Source organism: Gymnoscopelus microlampas (assembly GCF_963454915.1).
Source record: "Gymnoscopelus microlampas genome assembly, chromosome: 2".
NCBI classification, from domain to species: domain Eukaryota; kingdom Metazoa; phylum Chordata; class Actinopteri; order Myctophiformes; family Myctophidae; genus Gymnoscopelus; species Gymnoscopelus microlampas.
Genome location: NC_139939.1, coordinates 54050866 through 54070699, shown reverse-complemented (window position 1 = coordinate 54070699; position 19834 = coordinate 54050866). Strand labels below are relative to the sequence as shown.

The window sequence follows — 19834 nt, the reverse complement described above, 5'->3', positions numbered from 1 at the left end:
AGATCCCCACAGATATCAAGATCAATCCGATCAATACTAATCAAATCCACCAGTGTGTGCCACAGTCGGTGCAGCTCAGTCGTGGTTCGCATTTTATGCCAGTTTAGTTTATGCCTTTTTTTTGTTAAAGAAATGAGCAGCAGAAGGCTTTTCTCCAGGCCGGAAACTGTGCATGAGGAATTCTCAGGTTCATTGTTCTGAGACAGACGTTTTCAACAGCCGTGTTCAAAGCATAGGTCATACTGTTCATCACATACAGCAGTGGTTCCCCTAACCCATTGGTTCTCAAAGTGGGGTCCGGGGACCCCCAGGGGTACTTGAGGGGGTTCCAGGGGGTCCCAGCTAAATGATGGACAGGGACCAAATGGACCCTTATGAGTCTGTAACTCTGAGAGTGTACAAATGGAACCAAATGGACCCTAATGGGTCCATTTGGTTCCATTTGTACACTCTCAGAGTTAAATTAACATTGATTTTACAATATGAATTGGGGTCCCAGAGGTATAAATGCCATTAAATGGGGATCCGTAGCCTAATGCATGTCAAACTGGTGGACCTTGAAATCAAAATGGTTGAGAATCACTGCTAGAGAGCTGTAAAAACCTTCTCTCATTGGGGTCCTTGGCTTATCTTTTCAAATGGGGGTCCGCGGGCTAATAAGTGTAACTTTGGGGGTCCTTGACATGAAAAAGTTTGAGAACCACTGCCCTAACCTTTTTATACTTGGAGCCCCCCTTCTTACATTACATCTGACAAATGCTGAGACCCCCACTGCAGTCTGTGCACGCACGCACTACAGTATACAATAGAAGAATACAAGAATGCTCGCCCCAAAACACATTGCCCCGGGTCAAATCTGGCGACCTCGGACCGGGCGGTCGCCACCAGGTATTCCTAAACGTAACCTCAGTAAAACTATGCCTAAACCTAAACCTAACCGTATTCCTAAACTTAACATCAGTAAAACTATGCCTAACACTAAACTTATTCCTAAACGTCACCTCAGTAAAACTATATCTAAACCTAACCTTATTCCTAAACTTAACCTCTGTAAAACTATGCCTAACCTTAAACGTATTCCTAACCTTGACAACAGTAAAACAACGCCAAAAAACATACAATACAACACAAACAGACATACAATCAAAAGCAATGTATCACCGTCAAAAATGTACATGGATATGTCACAAAAAAGCCAAAGCTTAATGTTTCCAGGTGGTCCATATTAGACAATTAACATCCAACATACTACTATACAAACACCCCCCCAAAAACAACAGCACAATGTCTGTGTTTTTTCAGACATGTTAAATCAGGGAATGCATCTTTGTCATTTTAGATTGACACAGATGCGTATACTATGTTATTTCCCATTGATCCAAGCCAGAGCGCGAGCATCGATTAGCTGATTAGCTGGCAGAGCAGTAGAATGAGAGTTTTCCCACGTTGGTTTTAAATTGGGGTTGGTACCAGATCATGGTCGCTCCCTCTGGTGTCGTGGCTGTGGCTTTTTCTGTCGTTCATTCATGTTCACCTGGCTGGTTTGTTGATCCCTGTGTCAGTCAGTTAATTTGTCAGCATTTCTCTATCGATCGGGTGCTTACAAAGCATACAGCCGCGCGGGACTGACAGGAGTACAGTTCAATCATGCGTCTAAAAGCCGTGCAGCAAATGGGCCGTGAAGAATCGTTGTTGTAATCCCATCATCATGGCGAAAGGCTTTAGATGGCAAAAAAGCTTTAGATGTCGAAAATCAACAATTGATAATGTTTTCATCTTTACATTTCCTGGTGGGAGTTGGAATGCAGTCAACATGCCAAACGCTGACATGGAATTGGGTTGCGTTGCGCAAGTACAGTATCCCCAACAGTGTGGGAAGAAATACATAAGTGAAAGTAGCAATACCACAATTTCAAGTAAAAGGCATGTATACAAAATGTTACTTCAGTTCAGAATTGGTACAAAATGTTACTTCAGTTCAGAATTGGTACAAAATGTTACTTCAGTTCAGTATTGGTATCAATATATACTTACAGAACCAAAGTAAAAGTACTCACGTTTCTAAAACTTTTTAGAAAATAGGAGATTTTGTAGCACATTAGAGAGTATTACAATTAAAAGTATTAAAAACGGAGATACTCGTGTGCCTCACAGTACCACAAAATGGTACTTAAAGGACCACTTCACCCATTTTCAACCTATCTTCATATAATTGGTCCTCACTAATGCTCATTATAACCATTTTTGTCTACTTGGTGGAGTGTCTCAGAGGAGGGCTGTGGACAGTTCAGAAACCCGCCTACCAGCCAGCAACAGATTCCACGTACCTAGAAGACGGTTGCATGTTTCTTAGCCCAACTGAAATCTGCACCCATTGAGACCTGAAGCCGATTCTACATGTCTCCTAAATCTCAACAGTTTTCTGAAAAACGTATGTTTCTATATCAGTGGTGCTCAATCTTTTTCATGTCAAGGACCCCCAAAATGATATGTATTTGGCCGCGGACCCCCATCAAAATATGTTGTTCCAGGGACCCCCCAGAAGCAAAGATTTGAGTTAAAAATGTTCGCTTTAAAAATATATATGTTCAAAGATTTGCACACATTTTCACGAATTTTCAAAAATAGCAGATCTACAAGCTCGTAGCGCGGCACTCGGTGCCGCGCTACGAGCTTGTATATCTGCTATTTTTGAATAGCCCAAAGTGTAAAATAATGCTTTTTTAGCTCAAATCTAAAAATGACACAGTTCCAGGTCTTAATGGGTTAAACTGCAAGGCTGCATGGCTGTATTGTTGAACACATACACAGCTTAACGTCGGGAAAGTTACGCGACTCACTCATCACCGCCCAGGTGATGGCAATAATACTAATCACCGTAATCGTAACAAAGGTGCAAATCATGTAAAACAAACAAATGTACAAATTCGCAGTGATCCGATGCTGATGTGTTTGTGTTAACGCGCCAATGGTTACGTTTTGCATGGTGTATCCTGAAATAATCACTATTAGATTCATAAGCATGTTTAGAAACACATGTTGTTTGAGCTGTTAATATTTTTGATAGCAGATGTATGTGTTATGAAGACAGTCAGTAACTTCTAAAGCAGTGCTTCTCAAACTTTTTCATGTCAAGGACCCCTAAATTGACACTTATTAGCCCGCGGACCCCCATTTCAAAAGATAAGCCAGGGACCCCCATAAGAGAAGATTTTTTTACGGCTCTAGCAGTGATTCTCAACCATTTTAATTTCAAGGACCCCCAGTTTGACATGCATTAGGCTACGGACCCCCATTTAATGGCATATCTCTGGGACCCCAATTCATATCGTAAAATCAATGTTAATTTAACTCTCAGAATTACAGACCCATAAGGGTCCATTTGGTTCCTGTCCATCATTTAGCTGAGGACCCCCTGGAACCCCCTCAAGTACCCCTGGGGGTCCCCTAACCCCACTTTAAGAACCAATGTTCTAAAGACCAAGTTCCACCAGAAATTCAGAATAACTAGTACATGTTGCCTGTTTCGGATTCCGCACGTTAAAGTATACTGTATTCATTCATTTGTTTGTCTATTTATTAACTGCTACTACTGTATTTGTAGTGTTACCGTGTGCTACATGAAAACTCCTGTCCGGTGATAATGACGTTAAAGTTGATAGTTGATGAGTTGGATACACTGTTTCTCCCTACAATATTTCCCTGTATTTTGAGTGTGTTGAAATAATGTCATGCACATTTTCCCAGCGCATAGCCTAAACCGCAGGCCTTTTTGACTAGATTTAGAAGCGATTTGGAAGCTCTCGCTCCTGAAATGATCAATTATTCATAGATAACATGCATGTCAGTGGGAGAGAAGCAGACCTTGGTCTGGCACAGTGGAGTGGGTTGAGCTTAGCGAAGGGTCCATTATAATTATGAAGAAATGGGTGAAGTCGTCCTTTAAGTACAGTACTTGAGTAATTGTAATCTGTTGCTGCTTCCCACCAGCTGGCATCCTCACGTATAGTATGCCCAGAGATGGAATAACATTACAGTCAGTGTCTGTCTTATTGGTATGTTGTTCTGGGGGTTGTCTCCAAACAAACACACCCTCTCTACAGAAGAAATAAACACACAAGGGAGATGTGTTTCCTATTAACCCATTCAAACTGGGAATGCATGAACTTGTAGATCTGCTATTTTTGGGGAAAAAAAAGAAAAAGAAAGCAAATTAATATATTTGATTTTTTTTTTCTCCCTGGAACAACATATTTTCAGATGGGGGTCCGCGGCCAAATACATTTTGGGGGTCCTTGACATGAAAAAAGGTTTTAAGCACCACTGATATGTAGCAACATAAAAGAAAATCTGAAAACTGTTAGGATTTAGAAGACATTTGTAGTTACAAGTGTTCACTTAGAAATATATATATATATTTAAAGATTTGCCCAAAAAAAACAATTCACAACAATTTTTAAAAAATAGCTCAAAGAAATCTTAAAATGACACAGATGCGTTCCCGGTCTTAATGGGTTAAGGGAGGGATGTACACACATGAGTGAAGCTGGGGGGTGTCAGGGTGATAGATACCCATGCAGCTACGAATTCCATCTCCAGGGCATGTTTTAGATTGGAGACTTGGGGAGCCATTTAGGTAAGTGAGTTTTAATTCAAAACGTCTACTGAGGCGATGGATGCCGGTGGAATTGTTGTTGAAAAAAAAACAAAAACGCATCGCTAGTTAAAGGGGATGCGGGCGAAGCAGCAATTATCATAATATGGTACTATATCAAACCTCCATATTCTCCATAATTTCAACTTTTTAGTTTTTTTCATAAATTATTTCCCTACTTTGTCATATAAGAGTGTCGCACAAAAGTAGAAAACATAGAAGATCTATAAGCTCACAACGTGCGAGACATGTGAGCTTGTAGATAGGCAATTTTTTGCATTTTTTTCCTTAGGATTTGAGAGCGAAAGTGGTTAATCCTGTCTGTGGGTTTTATAAATATCGAACCAAACGAAAAGTATTAACACGCCTATGTCGTAAGTATTGACATCGTTGTCTCCGTTGGGTGGAAATCTCATTTCAGTCAGACAACTCTTAGATTGATTTTAGAACGTATTTTTATTGAGCGTAATTGAGCATAGATATATGAAGCATAGTTTGGCGTCAGGGCTCTGTATCTATTGATTCCCCTGTAAGCATGAACATTTTAATTAATGTTACATGCCAAATAGCATTTACAGGGAATGAATTAAGACCCCCCAATGGGAATCTAGAAACAGAGCCTATACAGGTGGATGCAGGGGAGGCGGTGGGATTGCAAACTTGATGGTCAGCAGCAGACAGCGAGGCAAGGCAACAGACAGCATCGGGAGATGCTGTCTGTTGCCTTGCCTCGCTGTCTGCAGTAGTTGCAGGAGTTGCAGTAGTCCTGGACTACTGCAACTCCCTCCTTGCTGGTGCCCCGGCTGGTGCCATCATCAGACCTCTGGAGCTTGTTCAGAAAGCTGCAGCTCGTCTGGTGTTCAACCGCCCCAAGGTCTCCCACACAACTATCCTTCTCTGTTCTCTACACTGGCACCCCGTAGCGGCTGGCATCCAGTTTAAAACCCTAGGTGCTAGCCTATAGGGCAGGGAAAGGAACAGCTCCTTCTTACCTCCAGGCTATGGTCAAGGCTTACACTCCTGCCCGACCACTTCGGTCTGACGCCTCGGGGGCGACTGATTGCCGGTCACAGCTTTTTTTTCTGTTCTGGCCCCACAGTGGTGGAATGAACTCCCCACTGATGTCATGACAGCAGAGTCACTGCCCATTTTTTCGCCGCAGGCTGAAAACCCACCTCTTCAGGAAACACTACCCTTCCTCTTTGTCTGGCTTACTTGTTGTCAATTAGTTGTATGAGCTCTTGTCTTATTGGATCTTGTTTATTCAATACACTTATTTGTTTTAGCTCCTGCTCATTTGACTTTCCTATTTTGTCTCATCTGTTTATGAAAGTAGGTAGCTGATATATTGCACTTTTACTTTAGCACTAGGTATACTCTTATTTGCTTGTTGTTTTAGAAGAGAATGCACTTAAGACTTCTGGTGATTAGTAGCTTCGTTACCTACCTATGTTGAATACACTTATTGTAAGTCGCTTTGGATAAAAGCGTCTGCTAAATGACTGTAATGTAATGTCATGTAATGTAACAGCAGAGAGAGAGAGAGGCCGCAACAGCAGCACAGCCAGGAGAGAGGCCAGAATGACAGGTTTAGGCAGAGAAGATTAAATAGCCGCCCAGATCAGGAGAGAGAGAGAGAGCATGTGACTGGTCACCTGATCAGGTTGGCATGCTGGCTTGAGTCGACTGCCTGGACTATAGCTATGCAGGCTACGCATCATACGTCTAAAACATTTAGTTTTTAGGATTCAAATTCAAAAGCATCAAACGTAGCAGATCTACAAGCTCGAAACACGGCGCGAATGCTTTTGTGTGACGCTGTAGTATGATCAAGTAGGGCATGGGTCTTCAACCTTTTCAGGCCAAGGACCCCCTAGCTGAGAGAGAGATGAAGCAGGGACCCCCTACTCTATATTGCATAAAATTGTGTTTCAGATTAAAGTTTTTTTTTTTACTTAGTCTGCTATTTTTTCCCTCTACACCTATCCTCTTTGCCAAAAATAGCCGATCTATAAGCTCTCAACGCCTCGCAGCGCGAGGCGTTGAGAGCTTGTAGATCTGCTATTTTCGGCTAATGTTCCCCTCAGAAAAGGAATTTTAGGGTTGAAGTGGTTAATGTAAAAAAAACTAAATCCTATCACATTTGGCGGACCCCCTACAGTAGCTCTGAGGGCCCCCTAGGGGTCCCGGACCCCCTGTTGAAGACCCCTGAAGTAGGGTGTTAATTTACTAAAAAACACAAAAAGTTAGAATATGGAGATACAAGGTTTCTGCCCAACTATATAATAACTAAATTTCATCGGAACACAGGATCTTTTTTCCATTTCCTGAGACGTAACCGTTTTGGGAGGTACAAAGTTGGTTTCCAGCCAACATGGACAGCGATATAGTTTAATTCCTTGTCAAACAGTTAGAGATATAGATACAGATATAGTTTAATTCCTTGTCAAACAGTTATAGATATAGATACAGATATATAGTTTAATTCCTTGTCAAACAGTTATAGATATAGATACAGATATAGTTTAATTCCTTGTCAAACAGTTATAGATATAGATACAGATATATAGTTTAATTCCTTGTCAAACAGTTATAGATATAGATACAGATATAGTTTAATTCCTTGTCAAACAGTTATAGATATAGATACAGATATAGTTTAATTCCTTGTCAAACAGCCCTCGCCACTCTCGGGGTGTTTCATCATCACAGCTCTGATAGCAGCAGTGGTGGAACGGGGAAGATAGTGAAGTCGTGCGGGGAGAGATTTGACAACGTGACAAACATGTAGTCGTGATAATTGGGAATGTAGCGGCGTGAAATGTATTGCTTTGAAAAATAACTAAGTAGTATGTTTACTCAAGAACTGTATTTAAAATTTCATGACATCAAATTTCTATTTTTAAAATGTTTCGTTTTTCTTTTTTGGTTTTCTGACCTCAATTACACCAAAAAAAAACTAAACTTAGAACATTCAGTGGATTTTCTGTTTGTTCTGTCTGGGGTTTACTGAATAATTAGGCTCAGAAAAGTGCTGTGATTTGCCCCGTGGACTTCGATGTTACAAACTAATTACTTTGGTCATTACAAAACATTCATTAAACCTATTAGCCCTATTGTATACTTACTTATAAACATATAAGCTTGTAGATCTGCTATTTCTGCTATTTTTGGGTACATTTTTTGAAAACGGATGAACATTTTTCAACATGGAAACGAATATGACGATCATCAGGGACGTGCACAGATAGACTATAGGTGGCGCTAGAGCACCTGCCCTTTGCCCTCTTGACCAGAAGTGCCTTTTTTTTTTTTTTTTAGTTTACAGCAGGGGTCTTCAACAGGGGGTCCGAGACCCCTAGGGGGTCCTCAGAGTTACTACAGGGGGTCCGCCAAATCTTTATGTGATATGATTTTTCTTTTTACCATAACCACTCGAAACCTAGCATCCCTTTTCTGAGGAGAACTTTAGCCAAAAATAGCAGATCTACAAGCTCACAACGCCTCGCAGCGCGAGGCGTTGTGGGCTTGTAGATCGGCTATTTTCGGCAAAGAGGTATATGTGTAGAGGGAAAAAAGAGTAGACCAAGTCAACAAAAAAAAAGTATAATTTACTTGAGCACCTGCCCCTCAAAATGTCTGTGCACGCCACTGACGATCATGCAAAATAATTACGATTATCTCAATTTTAAGCGATTATGTAACAACGTTATGTGACAGGACCTATCTATCTATCTATCACTGGTCATGATGAGAATGAGAGCGTATAGAGCAGCATAATATAACCGGAGGGGATTCATTGGACTCCATCATGAATGAGCGAAGCGCCCGCCAGCCTGGTGATATGTAACTGTCACTGGTTCAAAGACACTGCCAGCCCGTCTCTTGACAGATAATGATGACTACACCAGCAGGCAGAGAAGAACCACTGGTGGAAATGTAACCGAGTACATTTACTCGAGTACTGTATACTTAGAGCAGTGCTTCTCAAACTTTTTTAATTTCAAGGACACCCAAATTGATATATATTTGGCTGGGACCCCCATCTGATTTATTTTGTGCCAGGGACCCCCAGGAGAGTAGATTTATGTAAAAAAATTCAAAAGTATTCAAAAATGTCCAAACATTTTCGATATTTTTCCCCCAAAAAATCTAAAATAGCAGCGCGGCACGAAGTGACGCGATGTGAGCTTGTAGATCTGCTGTTTTTGAATAGCCCACGTATAAATGGATGAAGTTGTTAAATGATTGTGATGCTGTATTAACATATTTAGCTGGGGACCCCCTGCCCCCCCCCCCCCCCAAGGACCCCTGGGTGTCCCCGGACCACACTTTTAGAACCAATGACTTATAGGACCTGACTTTTCAGCCTACATTCATATAATTGGTCTTTGCTAATGCTCATTATATGGTGCCATGTTTTTTCTGCTCAGGTCTGTGTCTCAGAGGAGGGCTGTGGACAGTACAGGAACCTTACTTTTAATTTGGTACTTTTAAGTATACTGTATTTGGTGCCGATACTTGTGTACTTTTACTGGAGTCAAATGCAGGACTTTTACTTGTATCAGAGTATTTCTGCATTGGTACTGGTATAAAAGTATTGGTACTTTTATACTTAAGTAAAATAAAAATAGTGGTACTTCTTCCACCACTGCAGAAAACCCCACCGACTACTCTCTCCCAGTTCATCTTCATATTTTTTTTTATCTTTTATTTTTTACTTTTACTTCAGATACAGTATTTCTCTGTCCTCCCGCCCATCCATCCATCCATCCATCCATATAATCATCTGTCCATCCATCATGTATATTACCGGTACTTGAGATCGGCTATTTTTCACAATTACTGTGTGACACAGTATGATAAAGTATAGGGTAAATATCCTCTCTGTCGGGTGGAAAGCTCATGTCCTAAACTGTTACTTTTTAGGATTCAAATCACGTCGCTTCGCGCCACGTTTGGAGCTTGTAGATCTGCTACTTCTGATGCTTTTGTGTGACGCTGTGGTTAAAATATGAAAGAGGCTTCTGCCCGACAGCGGTATATATAAAACAAACAGTGGTGGAAAAAGTACTCACATGTTTTACTTAAGTAAAAGTATCAGTACTGCAGTGAAGAAATACTCTGTTACAAGTACTGTAAAAGTCCAGAATAATACATTTACTTGAGTAAAAGTACAAAAATATTGGTATAATAATGTGCTTAAAGTACCAAAAGTACTCATTATGCAGAATATCCCATTTCATAAGTTTTCAAATGTATAAAACTAGAACCTCTAGAGTTTGACGCCGCGGGTTGAAGGGCTCGCTTCTTTTGGGCTTGTTTTGCGAAAGTACAAAGGCACAGTAACAAACACACACACACACACACACACACACACACGACGCGCACATCGTTGAAAGAAGGAAAAAGCAGCTATGATTACCTGTTTGTGCGTGAGGGAAAGGGCAGTGATGTCCGGTTGAGGTGGAGATGATGGAGACATTTCAATGGCTGCCGTTTGTTTTCGCTCGGCTCTAGTCGGCTGCACTCGGCTTAAAAGGACCCGTATGCGAGTAGGCGGTGGACGACTGACCGACTGTTGTGCATGCGCGACTCTCGATTGTACTGTATATTAGGATGTCAAAAAATCTTTAGAAAATAGCAGATCTACAAGCTCACAATGTGTCGCATCATGACGCATTGTGAGCTTGTAGATCAGCCATTTTCAAATGGCCGATGTACTGTATATAGGGCTGAAGTGGTTAATGTATGTTTTGTAATAGGAATCAAAATCTACAAAGTAACTAGTAACTAAAGTTTTCAAATAATTGTAGCGGAGTAAAAGTATAACATTTCCCTCTGAGATGTAGACAATTGGAAATACATAAGTAGAAATACCTCAAAATTGTACTTATGTACAGTACTTGAGTAAATAAATTGAAAAACAAATAATATGAAATAGTGGAAAATGGCCCGCATCTACAAGCTTGTACATGGGCTATTTTTAAAGTAGGGAAATAATATAAAGAGTTGAAATATGGAGATACAAGGTTCATATACAGTACAGTACGGTACAGATGGCTGGACATTCAGTTATATACCGTATACATTCAGCCATCCATGAACGCTGCCATCCTCCCAGCCGCCACTACTTATCTCTTTAAGACCTGAGAACGCATCTGTGTGTCATTTTTAGATTTCGTTGGGCTATTCAAAAATAGCAGATATACAAGCTCATAGCGCGGCACCCGAGTGCCGCGCTATGAGCTTGTAGATCTGCTATTTTTTTTTAATTGTGTTTTTTTTTGCAAATCTTCGAATATATATCTATAAAGCAATTGTTTTTTACTCAAATCTTTGCTTCTGGGGGTCCCTGGAACAATTTTTTTTGTTGAGATGTACAGATCTACAAGCTCTATTTCTATAAGCTCTATTTCTGCTATTTTTGAAAAATCGTGAACAATTTTGTGCAAATCTTTGAATATATATATATATATTTAAAGCGAGCATTTCTAGCTAAAATGTTATTGCTTCTGGGGATTCTACAAATGTCTTCTAAATCAGTTTAAAACAGTTTTCTGAAACACTTATGTTGCTATAATATTAATGTCAGTGTCAAGGAGGCCCACAAAAAATTGTTCCAGGGACCCCCAGAAGCAAAGATTTGAGTAAAAAACAATTGCTTTATAGATATATATCAAAGATTTGCAAAAAAAAAACACGATAAAAAAAAAATAGCAGATATACAAGCTCATAGCGCGGCACTCGGTGCCGTGCTATGAGCTTGTAGATCTGCTATTTTTGAATAGCCAAATAAAATCTAAAAATGACACACAGATGCGTTCTCAGGTCTTAAAGGGTTATCTGTGTTTGTTTACCAAAGTGTGACGTACAGTACAGTGGAAAGACCGTCTCCATCTACTGTACCATCCCGGCAAACAGATGTACTCCCTCTGTGTGTGTGTGTGTGTGTGTGTGTGTGTGTGTGTGTGTGTGTGTGTGTGTGTGTGTGTGTGTGTGTGTGTGTGGTGCGCACGTGTGTGTTTAAACAATATGCCATAAGGACATGCTGGGGCGGTTTGCGGGGTTGGAGGCTCAGCTGGGGAAAGACAATGTATATCTGTGCCATGGAACACCTGGGGCATTGTGCATAAATTGCGCGCACACACATACACACACACACACACACACACACACACACACACACACACACACACACACACACACACACACACACACACACACACACACACACAGAGAGAGCTGCTCTGACTGCACATGACTTCTGTTAAAAGGTTCTTTTAATCTCTTGATGTTTAGATTCTGTGACAGTTGTACGCCGGCCCAGCGTTCTGGAATCGTACTCGTATCTATTTTCTTTCTTTCTTGTCTTTCTTTCCTTTTTTCTTTTTTTCCCCTTCTTCATGAACTTTTCCCGCCGAGCGGAGTTTCAATCAGGCAAAAACGTTGAACTGTAAAAGGTCAGCCGTGATGCAATTTGCCATTCATACGGCTAGCGGTATAGCTATATACGCATCAAAGACACGCATGGACGAGACGTGAGGCGGTGCGCTTTCGGCGGCAGAATTAAACGCTTGTGACGTTGGCCTTGATGATAGCAGATTTCAGCTGACCAAAGGCATTCCTTTGATGTCCGAGGCTGATGATGGCTTTCATTGAAGACGTGCTCTCATTTACATCTACTGTATGCCTAATATTAACTTGCCTCACCTACGCATAAACATTTTCAAAAAGAGCAGATCTACGGTATAAAGTGAGGCGTTGTGACCTTGTACAGTACATCTGCTGTACATTTGCCTTCTCTGTGGGTCCTATTGCTGGGCCTGGGTAGACTCTGGATGTCAGGGGAGAGTCTACTGGTGGGTCTGTCTACGCCAAAGATATTCAATTATTAAATTGATCCCTGGCTACTACAGTATATACATTACATTTGCCCTATATAACTAAAGTTTAAAATTTAAAACATCTTAAATATTTAATCTATTTTAGAAATAGTTCATCTTTCACTAAATAAGGACCGCCCCCGTCGCAAGCTGATGATGTCATTTGTCCATGTGTGGTCTAACCCTATGGAATGTATGCAATGAATGTGCTAATAAAAAATCACACCCTGTGTGAAGGCAGCGGCGCCTTTGATACATTTTGTCATCGATATGTGTTTATAATGTGTTTATAGCCATTTGTCACGTGAAGCTTGACCAATCACTTTGTTGACGGGTCTGACCAATCAGAACGTTGACGGGTCTGACCAATCAGAACGTTGAGGGGTCTGACCAATCAGAACGTTGACGGTGAACACGGACAAAGTCAGGTATAGAGCTGACGGGTCTGACCAATCAGAACGTTGACGGGTCTGACCAATCAGAACGTTGACAGTGAACACGGACAAAGTCAGGTATAGAGCAGGATCCGCTCTATACCTAAAGGTATATACCTAAAGGTATAGAGCGACTAGCGCGGCTAAAAAACAATTTAATACTTAAAAGGTTAATATGAGCATCAAAACAATATTTTATATGTTTTTATTAGCACATGATGACATCATCATGTTGCGACGGGTGTTTTCCCTATTGAGTCTAAAATAAATAAAATATTTAAGGTGTTTTTAATTGTAATGTTTTGTTATAGAGGGCAGTTATAATGTATAAATGCATAAAAGGCTTTATTAGCCAGGGATCCTTTTAAAGATATAGGCCATCCCAATTGGAGCCACTAGAGGCGAAATGGTACACAAATCCTACAAATGGTCTCCTATGTGGGCGCCGTCTGATCTGATGCGAACGTCTGATGTTTACTGGGGCGAGGTCCCACGAGAGTGTGTTGCTGGAACAGAGACAGGGTGATAATAAAGTCGATTTTCTCCTGATTTGTCTCTCTGAAAAAAAGCCATTGTAGTGTGAAAACCTTGGGAATACTGTGTGGCTTGTGACGATCGGGTCCTGTATTTAGTTCAGTGACCATGGGGATAAAGAACGGTTCAGAAGCTGATGTGTTCACCTTCACACTTCCATTGTGAATGAACCCATTAAGACCTGGAACTGTGTCATTTTTAGATTTGAGCTAAGAAAGCATTATTTTACACTTTGGGCTATTCAAAAATAGCAGATATACAAGCTCTTAGCGCGGCACCGAGTGCCGCGCTACGAGCTTGTAGATCTGCTATTTTTGAAGAAACGTGAAAATGTGTGCAAATCTTTGAATATATATATTTTTAAAGCAAACATTTTTAACTAAAATCTTTGCTTCTGGGGGGTCCCTGGAACAACATATTTTGAGATGGGGGTCCGCGGCCAAATACATATAATTTTGGGGGTCCTTGACTTGAAAAAGATTGAGCATCACTGATATAGAAACATACGTTTTTCAGAGCATCACTGATATAGAAACATACGTTTTTCAGAGCATCACTGATATAGAAACATACGTTTTTCAGAAAACTTTTGAGATTTAGGAGACTTGTAGAATCGGCGTCAGGTCTCAATGGGTTAATAGACTCCAACCTGCTTCCGGTCTCCTAAAAAGGCGTGTCCACCTACTTTACACAGATACGGGAAGTAAACGTATTTTTTTTTGTCTTGGGTTCACTCTGGATATCAGAGTGGAAACAAACGAGGAAAACAAATTGAGACAAAGACAGAGGGTTAATGCAACGGATATGGACGCGGAAAGGTCAATTATTAAACTAGTCGATGTATTGATTATGAAAAATAATCGATAATCGATTTTAATATTTTTAGGGAAAAGTTGTAGGTTTTTCCAAAATACAGATTTTTAAATAGTTAAAATAGCAGTAGTTAAAAAATAGTTGAAAAGAATCTCGATTATTCGATTAATGAAAAACAATAATGGCTGTGAAGCTAATAGCTGTAGTTTTAGCCTGGAATGCAGAGAGAGAGGGAGTCATGTCTCATGTTATGTGGGCTGGCTGTTCTGAGCAGAGCAGCTCAGCTCTATTTAAAGACTAGCAGCATCTGCTCTGCTCCGAGTCCATACCACCGTGTTTTCATCTGCTTTGCTTCTCTAGCAACACACACACACACACATGCACACACACACACACGCACGCACGCACGCACGCACGCACGCACGCACGCACGCACGCACACACACACACACACACACACACACACACACACGCGCACGCGCACACGCACACGCACACGCACACACACACACACACACACACACACACGCTCTTGGCTCTGGACACACCTATGAAAATCTGACACACTCGTCATGATTAATCAGTTTGGTGCAGCTGTGTTGCTCATACTAGTCAGCCATGTTTTTAATCTGCTGTAGTTTTTAAACCTGAACTGGAAAGTAAACTACAAAATCAGCCCAGGCCCCGGGTGTAATGCCCCGGCTTTAAGCCTAAATGTTTAATCCTATAATCCTAATCCTAATCCCAACCTGTGAGTCTGTTCCTAATTGTAAGCCTAGAGGTCGTCACACACCAGGTAGCGCCGCGAGTGGTAAACGCTACGAAAATGCGTCGCCGTTATTTCACATCAAACTTTTTTATTTTGGTGAGGCCTCCCATTCAGGGCCTGCCATTGAGCCCTCATTGGGAGGCCCTTTACCAAGGCCAGCCTATGAGGCAGGGACGTGCACAGATAGACTCTAGGTGGTGCTAGAGCACCTGCCCTTTGCCCTCTGACCAGAAGTGCCCAGTTTACAGCAGGGGTCTTCAACAGGGGGTCCGGGACCCCTAGGGGGTCCTCAGAGTTACTACAGGGGGTCCGCCAAATCTTTATGTGATATGATTTTTCTTTTTACCATAACCACTCGAAACCTAGCATCCCTTTTCTGAGGAGAACTTTAGCCACAAATAGCAGATCTACAAGCTCACAACGCCTCGCGCTGCGAGGCGTTGTGAGCTTGTAGATCGGCTATTTTTGGCAAAGAGGTATTGGTGTAGAGGGAAAAAAAGAGCAGAACAAGTAAACAAAAAAAAGTGTGATTTACTTGAGCACCTGCCCCTCAAAATGTCTGTGCACGCCACTGCTATGAGGAAAAAGTGATGAGAAAGTGACGACTAGTTGCACGTCTATCTGTTGATCAGCGCTGCGACGTGATAAAAATAATTACGCCTGTTCATCGCCTCCCGGTGTGTACACAACAGACCTTAAATCCCCAAATTGTTTTCAACAATATAAAACAACCATTTCTCTTTTGTGAGGACCGGGGAAAATTGTCCTCACAATTCTCAAATTCTACTATAATTGTGGAGACATATGACCCTCGCAAGAATAATAATACAAGTATACACACACACACACACACACACACACACACACACACACACACACACACACACACACACACACACACACACACACACACACACACACACACACACACACACACACACACACACACACACACACACACACACACACACACACTCACACACACACACTGCACTGTATTTCCTGTCCTTCGGCAGTATTTATGGGGACTCTGCAGCTGTCATAATTCCAGTCCTACAGTTTGATGTACAGTAACACCAGCTGTCTGGATTGATGAGCCGTCAACACTGTCGTTCCATAAGCTCCAGGACCTGCACACACCTAATGATAACATCAGATAGATGGATAGATAGATAGAATGTTTTATTATAGTGTCCTACACCACAAAATGCCCATCCCGCACAGGCTTGCAAAACACTCACAAAATTGACATACTGTACACACCAAGATACACCACAAACAGAATACACAAACATATTGATTGTCCCCATAACCCGCATACTGTCACTTGTAAGGTACACTTTAAGCTGATTTATTAAGGTAACGTTTTGGTCACACACAACCTTCCTCAGGCACAACCTTCAAAAAAGACAACCACAAAAATAGTGCTGACAAATCACACTTATTGATCAAGTCCATTGTAAAAAATAAAATTGTATAGATACATTTTAAAAGAAATTCTTGATTATAATTATGATCAAAAAGATTCATCTATCTTCTTACAATAAATGCAAGGAATCTTGTATCTCGACAACCGCTCCACCGACCGACTTCAAATTCGCCACGCACGTTGCAGATGACGATGAGAGAGTGCCGTGTCCGGCGCTCTCGGCAACGGTTGGATAGACGGTTGTCCTGAACTGCCAGAAAAGGCTCTGGGCCAGGCTCTGGCCGTGACCCAAATGAGCCAATTGATTGCCATGGCAACCTCAGCCCTAGATCTGCTATTTGTGGCTAATGATCTCCTCAAAATAGGGATGCTAGGGTTCAAGTGGTTAATGTGAAAAACAAGACATGACACCTCATGTATACCAGCTAGCTGCATGCTTTGTTTTGCCCCGATCCAATCTTTTTTCTCTCTGTGTGTGTGTGTGTGTGTGTGTGTGTGTGTGTGTGTGTGTGTGTGTGTGTGTGTGTGTGTGTGTGTGTGTGTGTGTGTGTGTGTGTGTGTGTGTGTGTGTGTGTGTGTGTGTGTTCGTTCCAGCAACACCACGTCGGGCGGCTCGTACATCAAGCAGTGTTGTAAGGGCTTCTGCATCGACATCCTGAAGAAGATCGCCCGGAACATCAAGTTCACCTACGACCTCTACCTGGTCAACAACGGGAAACACGGCAAGAAGATCCACGGCCTGTGGAACGGCATGGTGGGAGAGGTAAGCAAAACCATTCATATTAGGCATGTAGCAACTTAGCGTAAATGGATTCAAACTGGTGACAATTTAAATCGATTTAAATCGATTTAATAAAAAAAATGATCGCAATGCAAACAGCAGAGGGTGTGTAAAAAAAAGGAAGGAAATTCAGGATCTTTGTAAGAAAATTGATTTTAAAAGGTTTTCATTTGCTACAGTATTGAAAAGAGGATTATAGAAAACACAGTATTGAAACAAAAAAATACAAAAAAGAGATGAAAATACTGGATCTGAAAAATCATATCGTGAACCCAGTATCGTGATTAATTTCATATTGTGAGTTGAGTGAATCGTTACATGCATATACTTCATTGCACCAAACAAGTGTCGGATATGGGAATATTGGACCGTCAACTAGGCTACGGAATTATTATTTTGTTGCTGTCGGGACAGAAACCTCATATCTCCATATTCTTTTACTTTTTGTGATTTTTTCATAAATTAACGCCCTATACTTGCGTCACACAAAAGCATTAAAAGGTAGCACATACACAAGCTCGATACACGGCGTGTGCTACTGTTGCCATTTCTTTTATTTGAATCTTGAAAGTAACCGTTTTTTTTCTGTTCTTTTTTCTAAATTTAGAGTAGCCAATTATTTTTTTACCCCCTTTTCCTCCCCAATTTAGTCGTTATGCCAAGTGATTCCTCCCCACACACATCTCTGTGTTGTCACTGCTGTCGTATCCTACTGACTCACCTGCCAGTGAGGAGCCCCCACCGGGAGGACATAGTAGAGCCTTCGTCCTACTCCTCCCGCCCAACACTCCCCGCTGACAGGTGCCGCCCCCCAGCCCGTACGAGTACGTGTAGTGACAAATATCACCCTCCTCCCCGCCCGGCTTCCCTCGCCCGAACACGGACTAATAGGCTCTATGCACAGCAGCCATGTTATCACTTCCTTCACAGGTGTTACCAATGATACTAATGAAGGCTCTGTTCCATTTAGTGTAGCACAGTGGTTTCCACGACCCCCATAACTCTGAGAGTGTACAAATGGAACCAAATGGACCCGTAAGGGTCCATTTGGTTCCATTTGTACACTCTCAGAGTTACACACCTGTAAGGGGCCATTTGGAAGCCCATGAGGGTCCCTGGACCCCCAACTGTAGACCCACTGGTGTAACAGAGTGTTTCCAGTGAGCCAACAAGCACAATATCAGCATTCTGACTCTGTTTGACCAGAATGGAACAGAGCCTTCATTTTAGTATAATTGGTAACACCTGTGAATGTCTTCACAATATGGCTGCTGTGAATAGAGCCTGTTGTGTTCGCGGAGACGCACGACAAAGCCAGATGCACGACGGTGGATTCGAACCCACAACCTCCGTGGTGGTGAGCATGCAGGGACTTTACCACTGCGCCACCCGAGCACCTGAAAAGTAACAGTTGTTGTTGGATATATAAGGTTTCCACCCCGACAGAGACGATTTCATGATTGAATTATGTTTAGCTCGTTAGTTTCCATTTGCTCCGTTTCCACACTGTTGTTGTGAGACATTATTGCCCTAAAACTCCTCCTAGATCTGAGTGAAGCCAGAGGTGTTTGCTCCTTTGTTAGGGAGATAATAAAGGAGCCCCAAACCACCTATATATAAACAAGCCTGGTCTGCCCCAGCCTGGCCAGGGGGGATACCGTCCTGCTGTGGACTGTTTATTACTGTGGTTTGCAGAGGTTAATCCGTTAAGACTGGGAAAGCATAGACTGTGTCATTTTTATAGATATCTTTGGCTATTAAAAAATAGCAGATGTACAAGCTCATAGCGCTATGAGCTTGTACATCTGCTATTTATTTATTTTTATTGTGAAAATGTGTGCAAATCTTTGAATATACAGTATATATTTGTTTCAAGCGAACATTTTTAACTCAAATCTTGGCTTCTGGGGGTCCCTGGAACATCATATTTTGAGATGGTGGTCCGCGGCCCAATACATATCATTTTGGACATGATAAAAGAACCACTGATATTATAGCATGTTTTTTCAAAACAAATTAGGATTTAGAAGACATTTGTAGAATCCCCGAGAAGCAAAGATTTGAGTTAAAATGTTTTCTTTAAAGAATATATATATATATATATATATATATATATATATATATATATATATATATATATATATATATTCAAAGATTTGTACACATTTTCACGATTATTCCAAAAATAGCAGATCTTCAAGCTCCTAGCGCTATGACCTTGTATATCTGCTATTTTTGAATAGCCAAAGAAATCTTAAAATGACACAGATGCGTTCCCCGGCCCTTATGGATTAAATACTACTCTAAAAAGGACAGCACTGTGGGAGAAGCACAGAGAGTTTATCTCAGGGTGCAGAGGCTCTCTTGGGGTTTATTTGGGGACAGGATCATACAGATGTGACATTCCAGAGTTTCAGAGAGCCTGCCATCGGGCAATTCAGTGGAACATCAGTGCTTTGTCCAAGCATTGTCACAGACAAATTGGGGGGATTTGCCAAGTGTGAAATGGTTTTCCAGGTGCGAATTGGCCTCTT

The 19834-nt window shown here is 41.4% G+C and overlaps 1 protein-coding gene across 1 annotated transcript in view; it reads left to right on the top strand.

Moving 5' to 3' along the window:
- The window catches only part of LOC311035178 (glutamate receptor ionotropic, NMDA 2A-like), a gene marked incomplete at both ends in the record, with an annotated part of 279959 nt that overhangs the window by 207073 nt on the left and 53052 nt on the right, over positions 1-19834 (top strand). The window contains one exon of the mRNA XM_084043257.1: positions 17114-17282. Coding sequence (XP_083899383.1) covers positions 17114-17282 — 169 coding nt within the window. The remainder of the gene's footprint in view (positions 1-17113; positions 17283-19834) is intronic.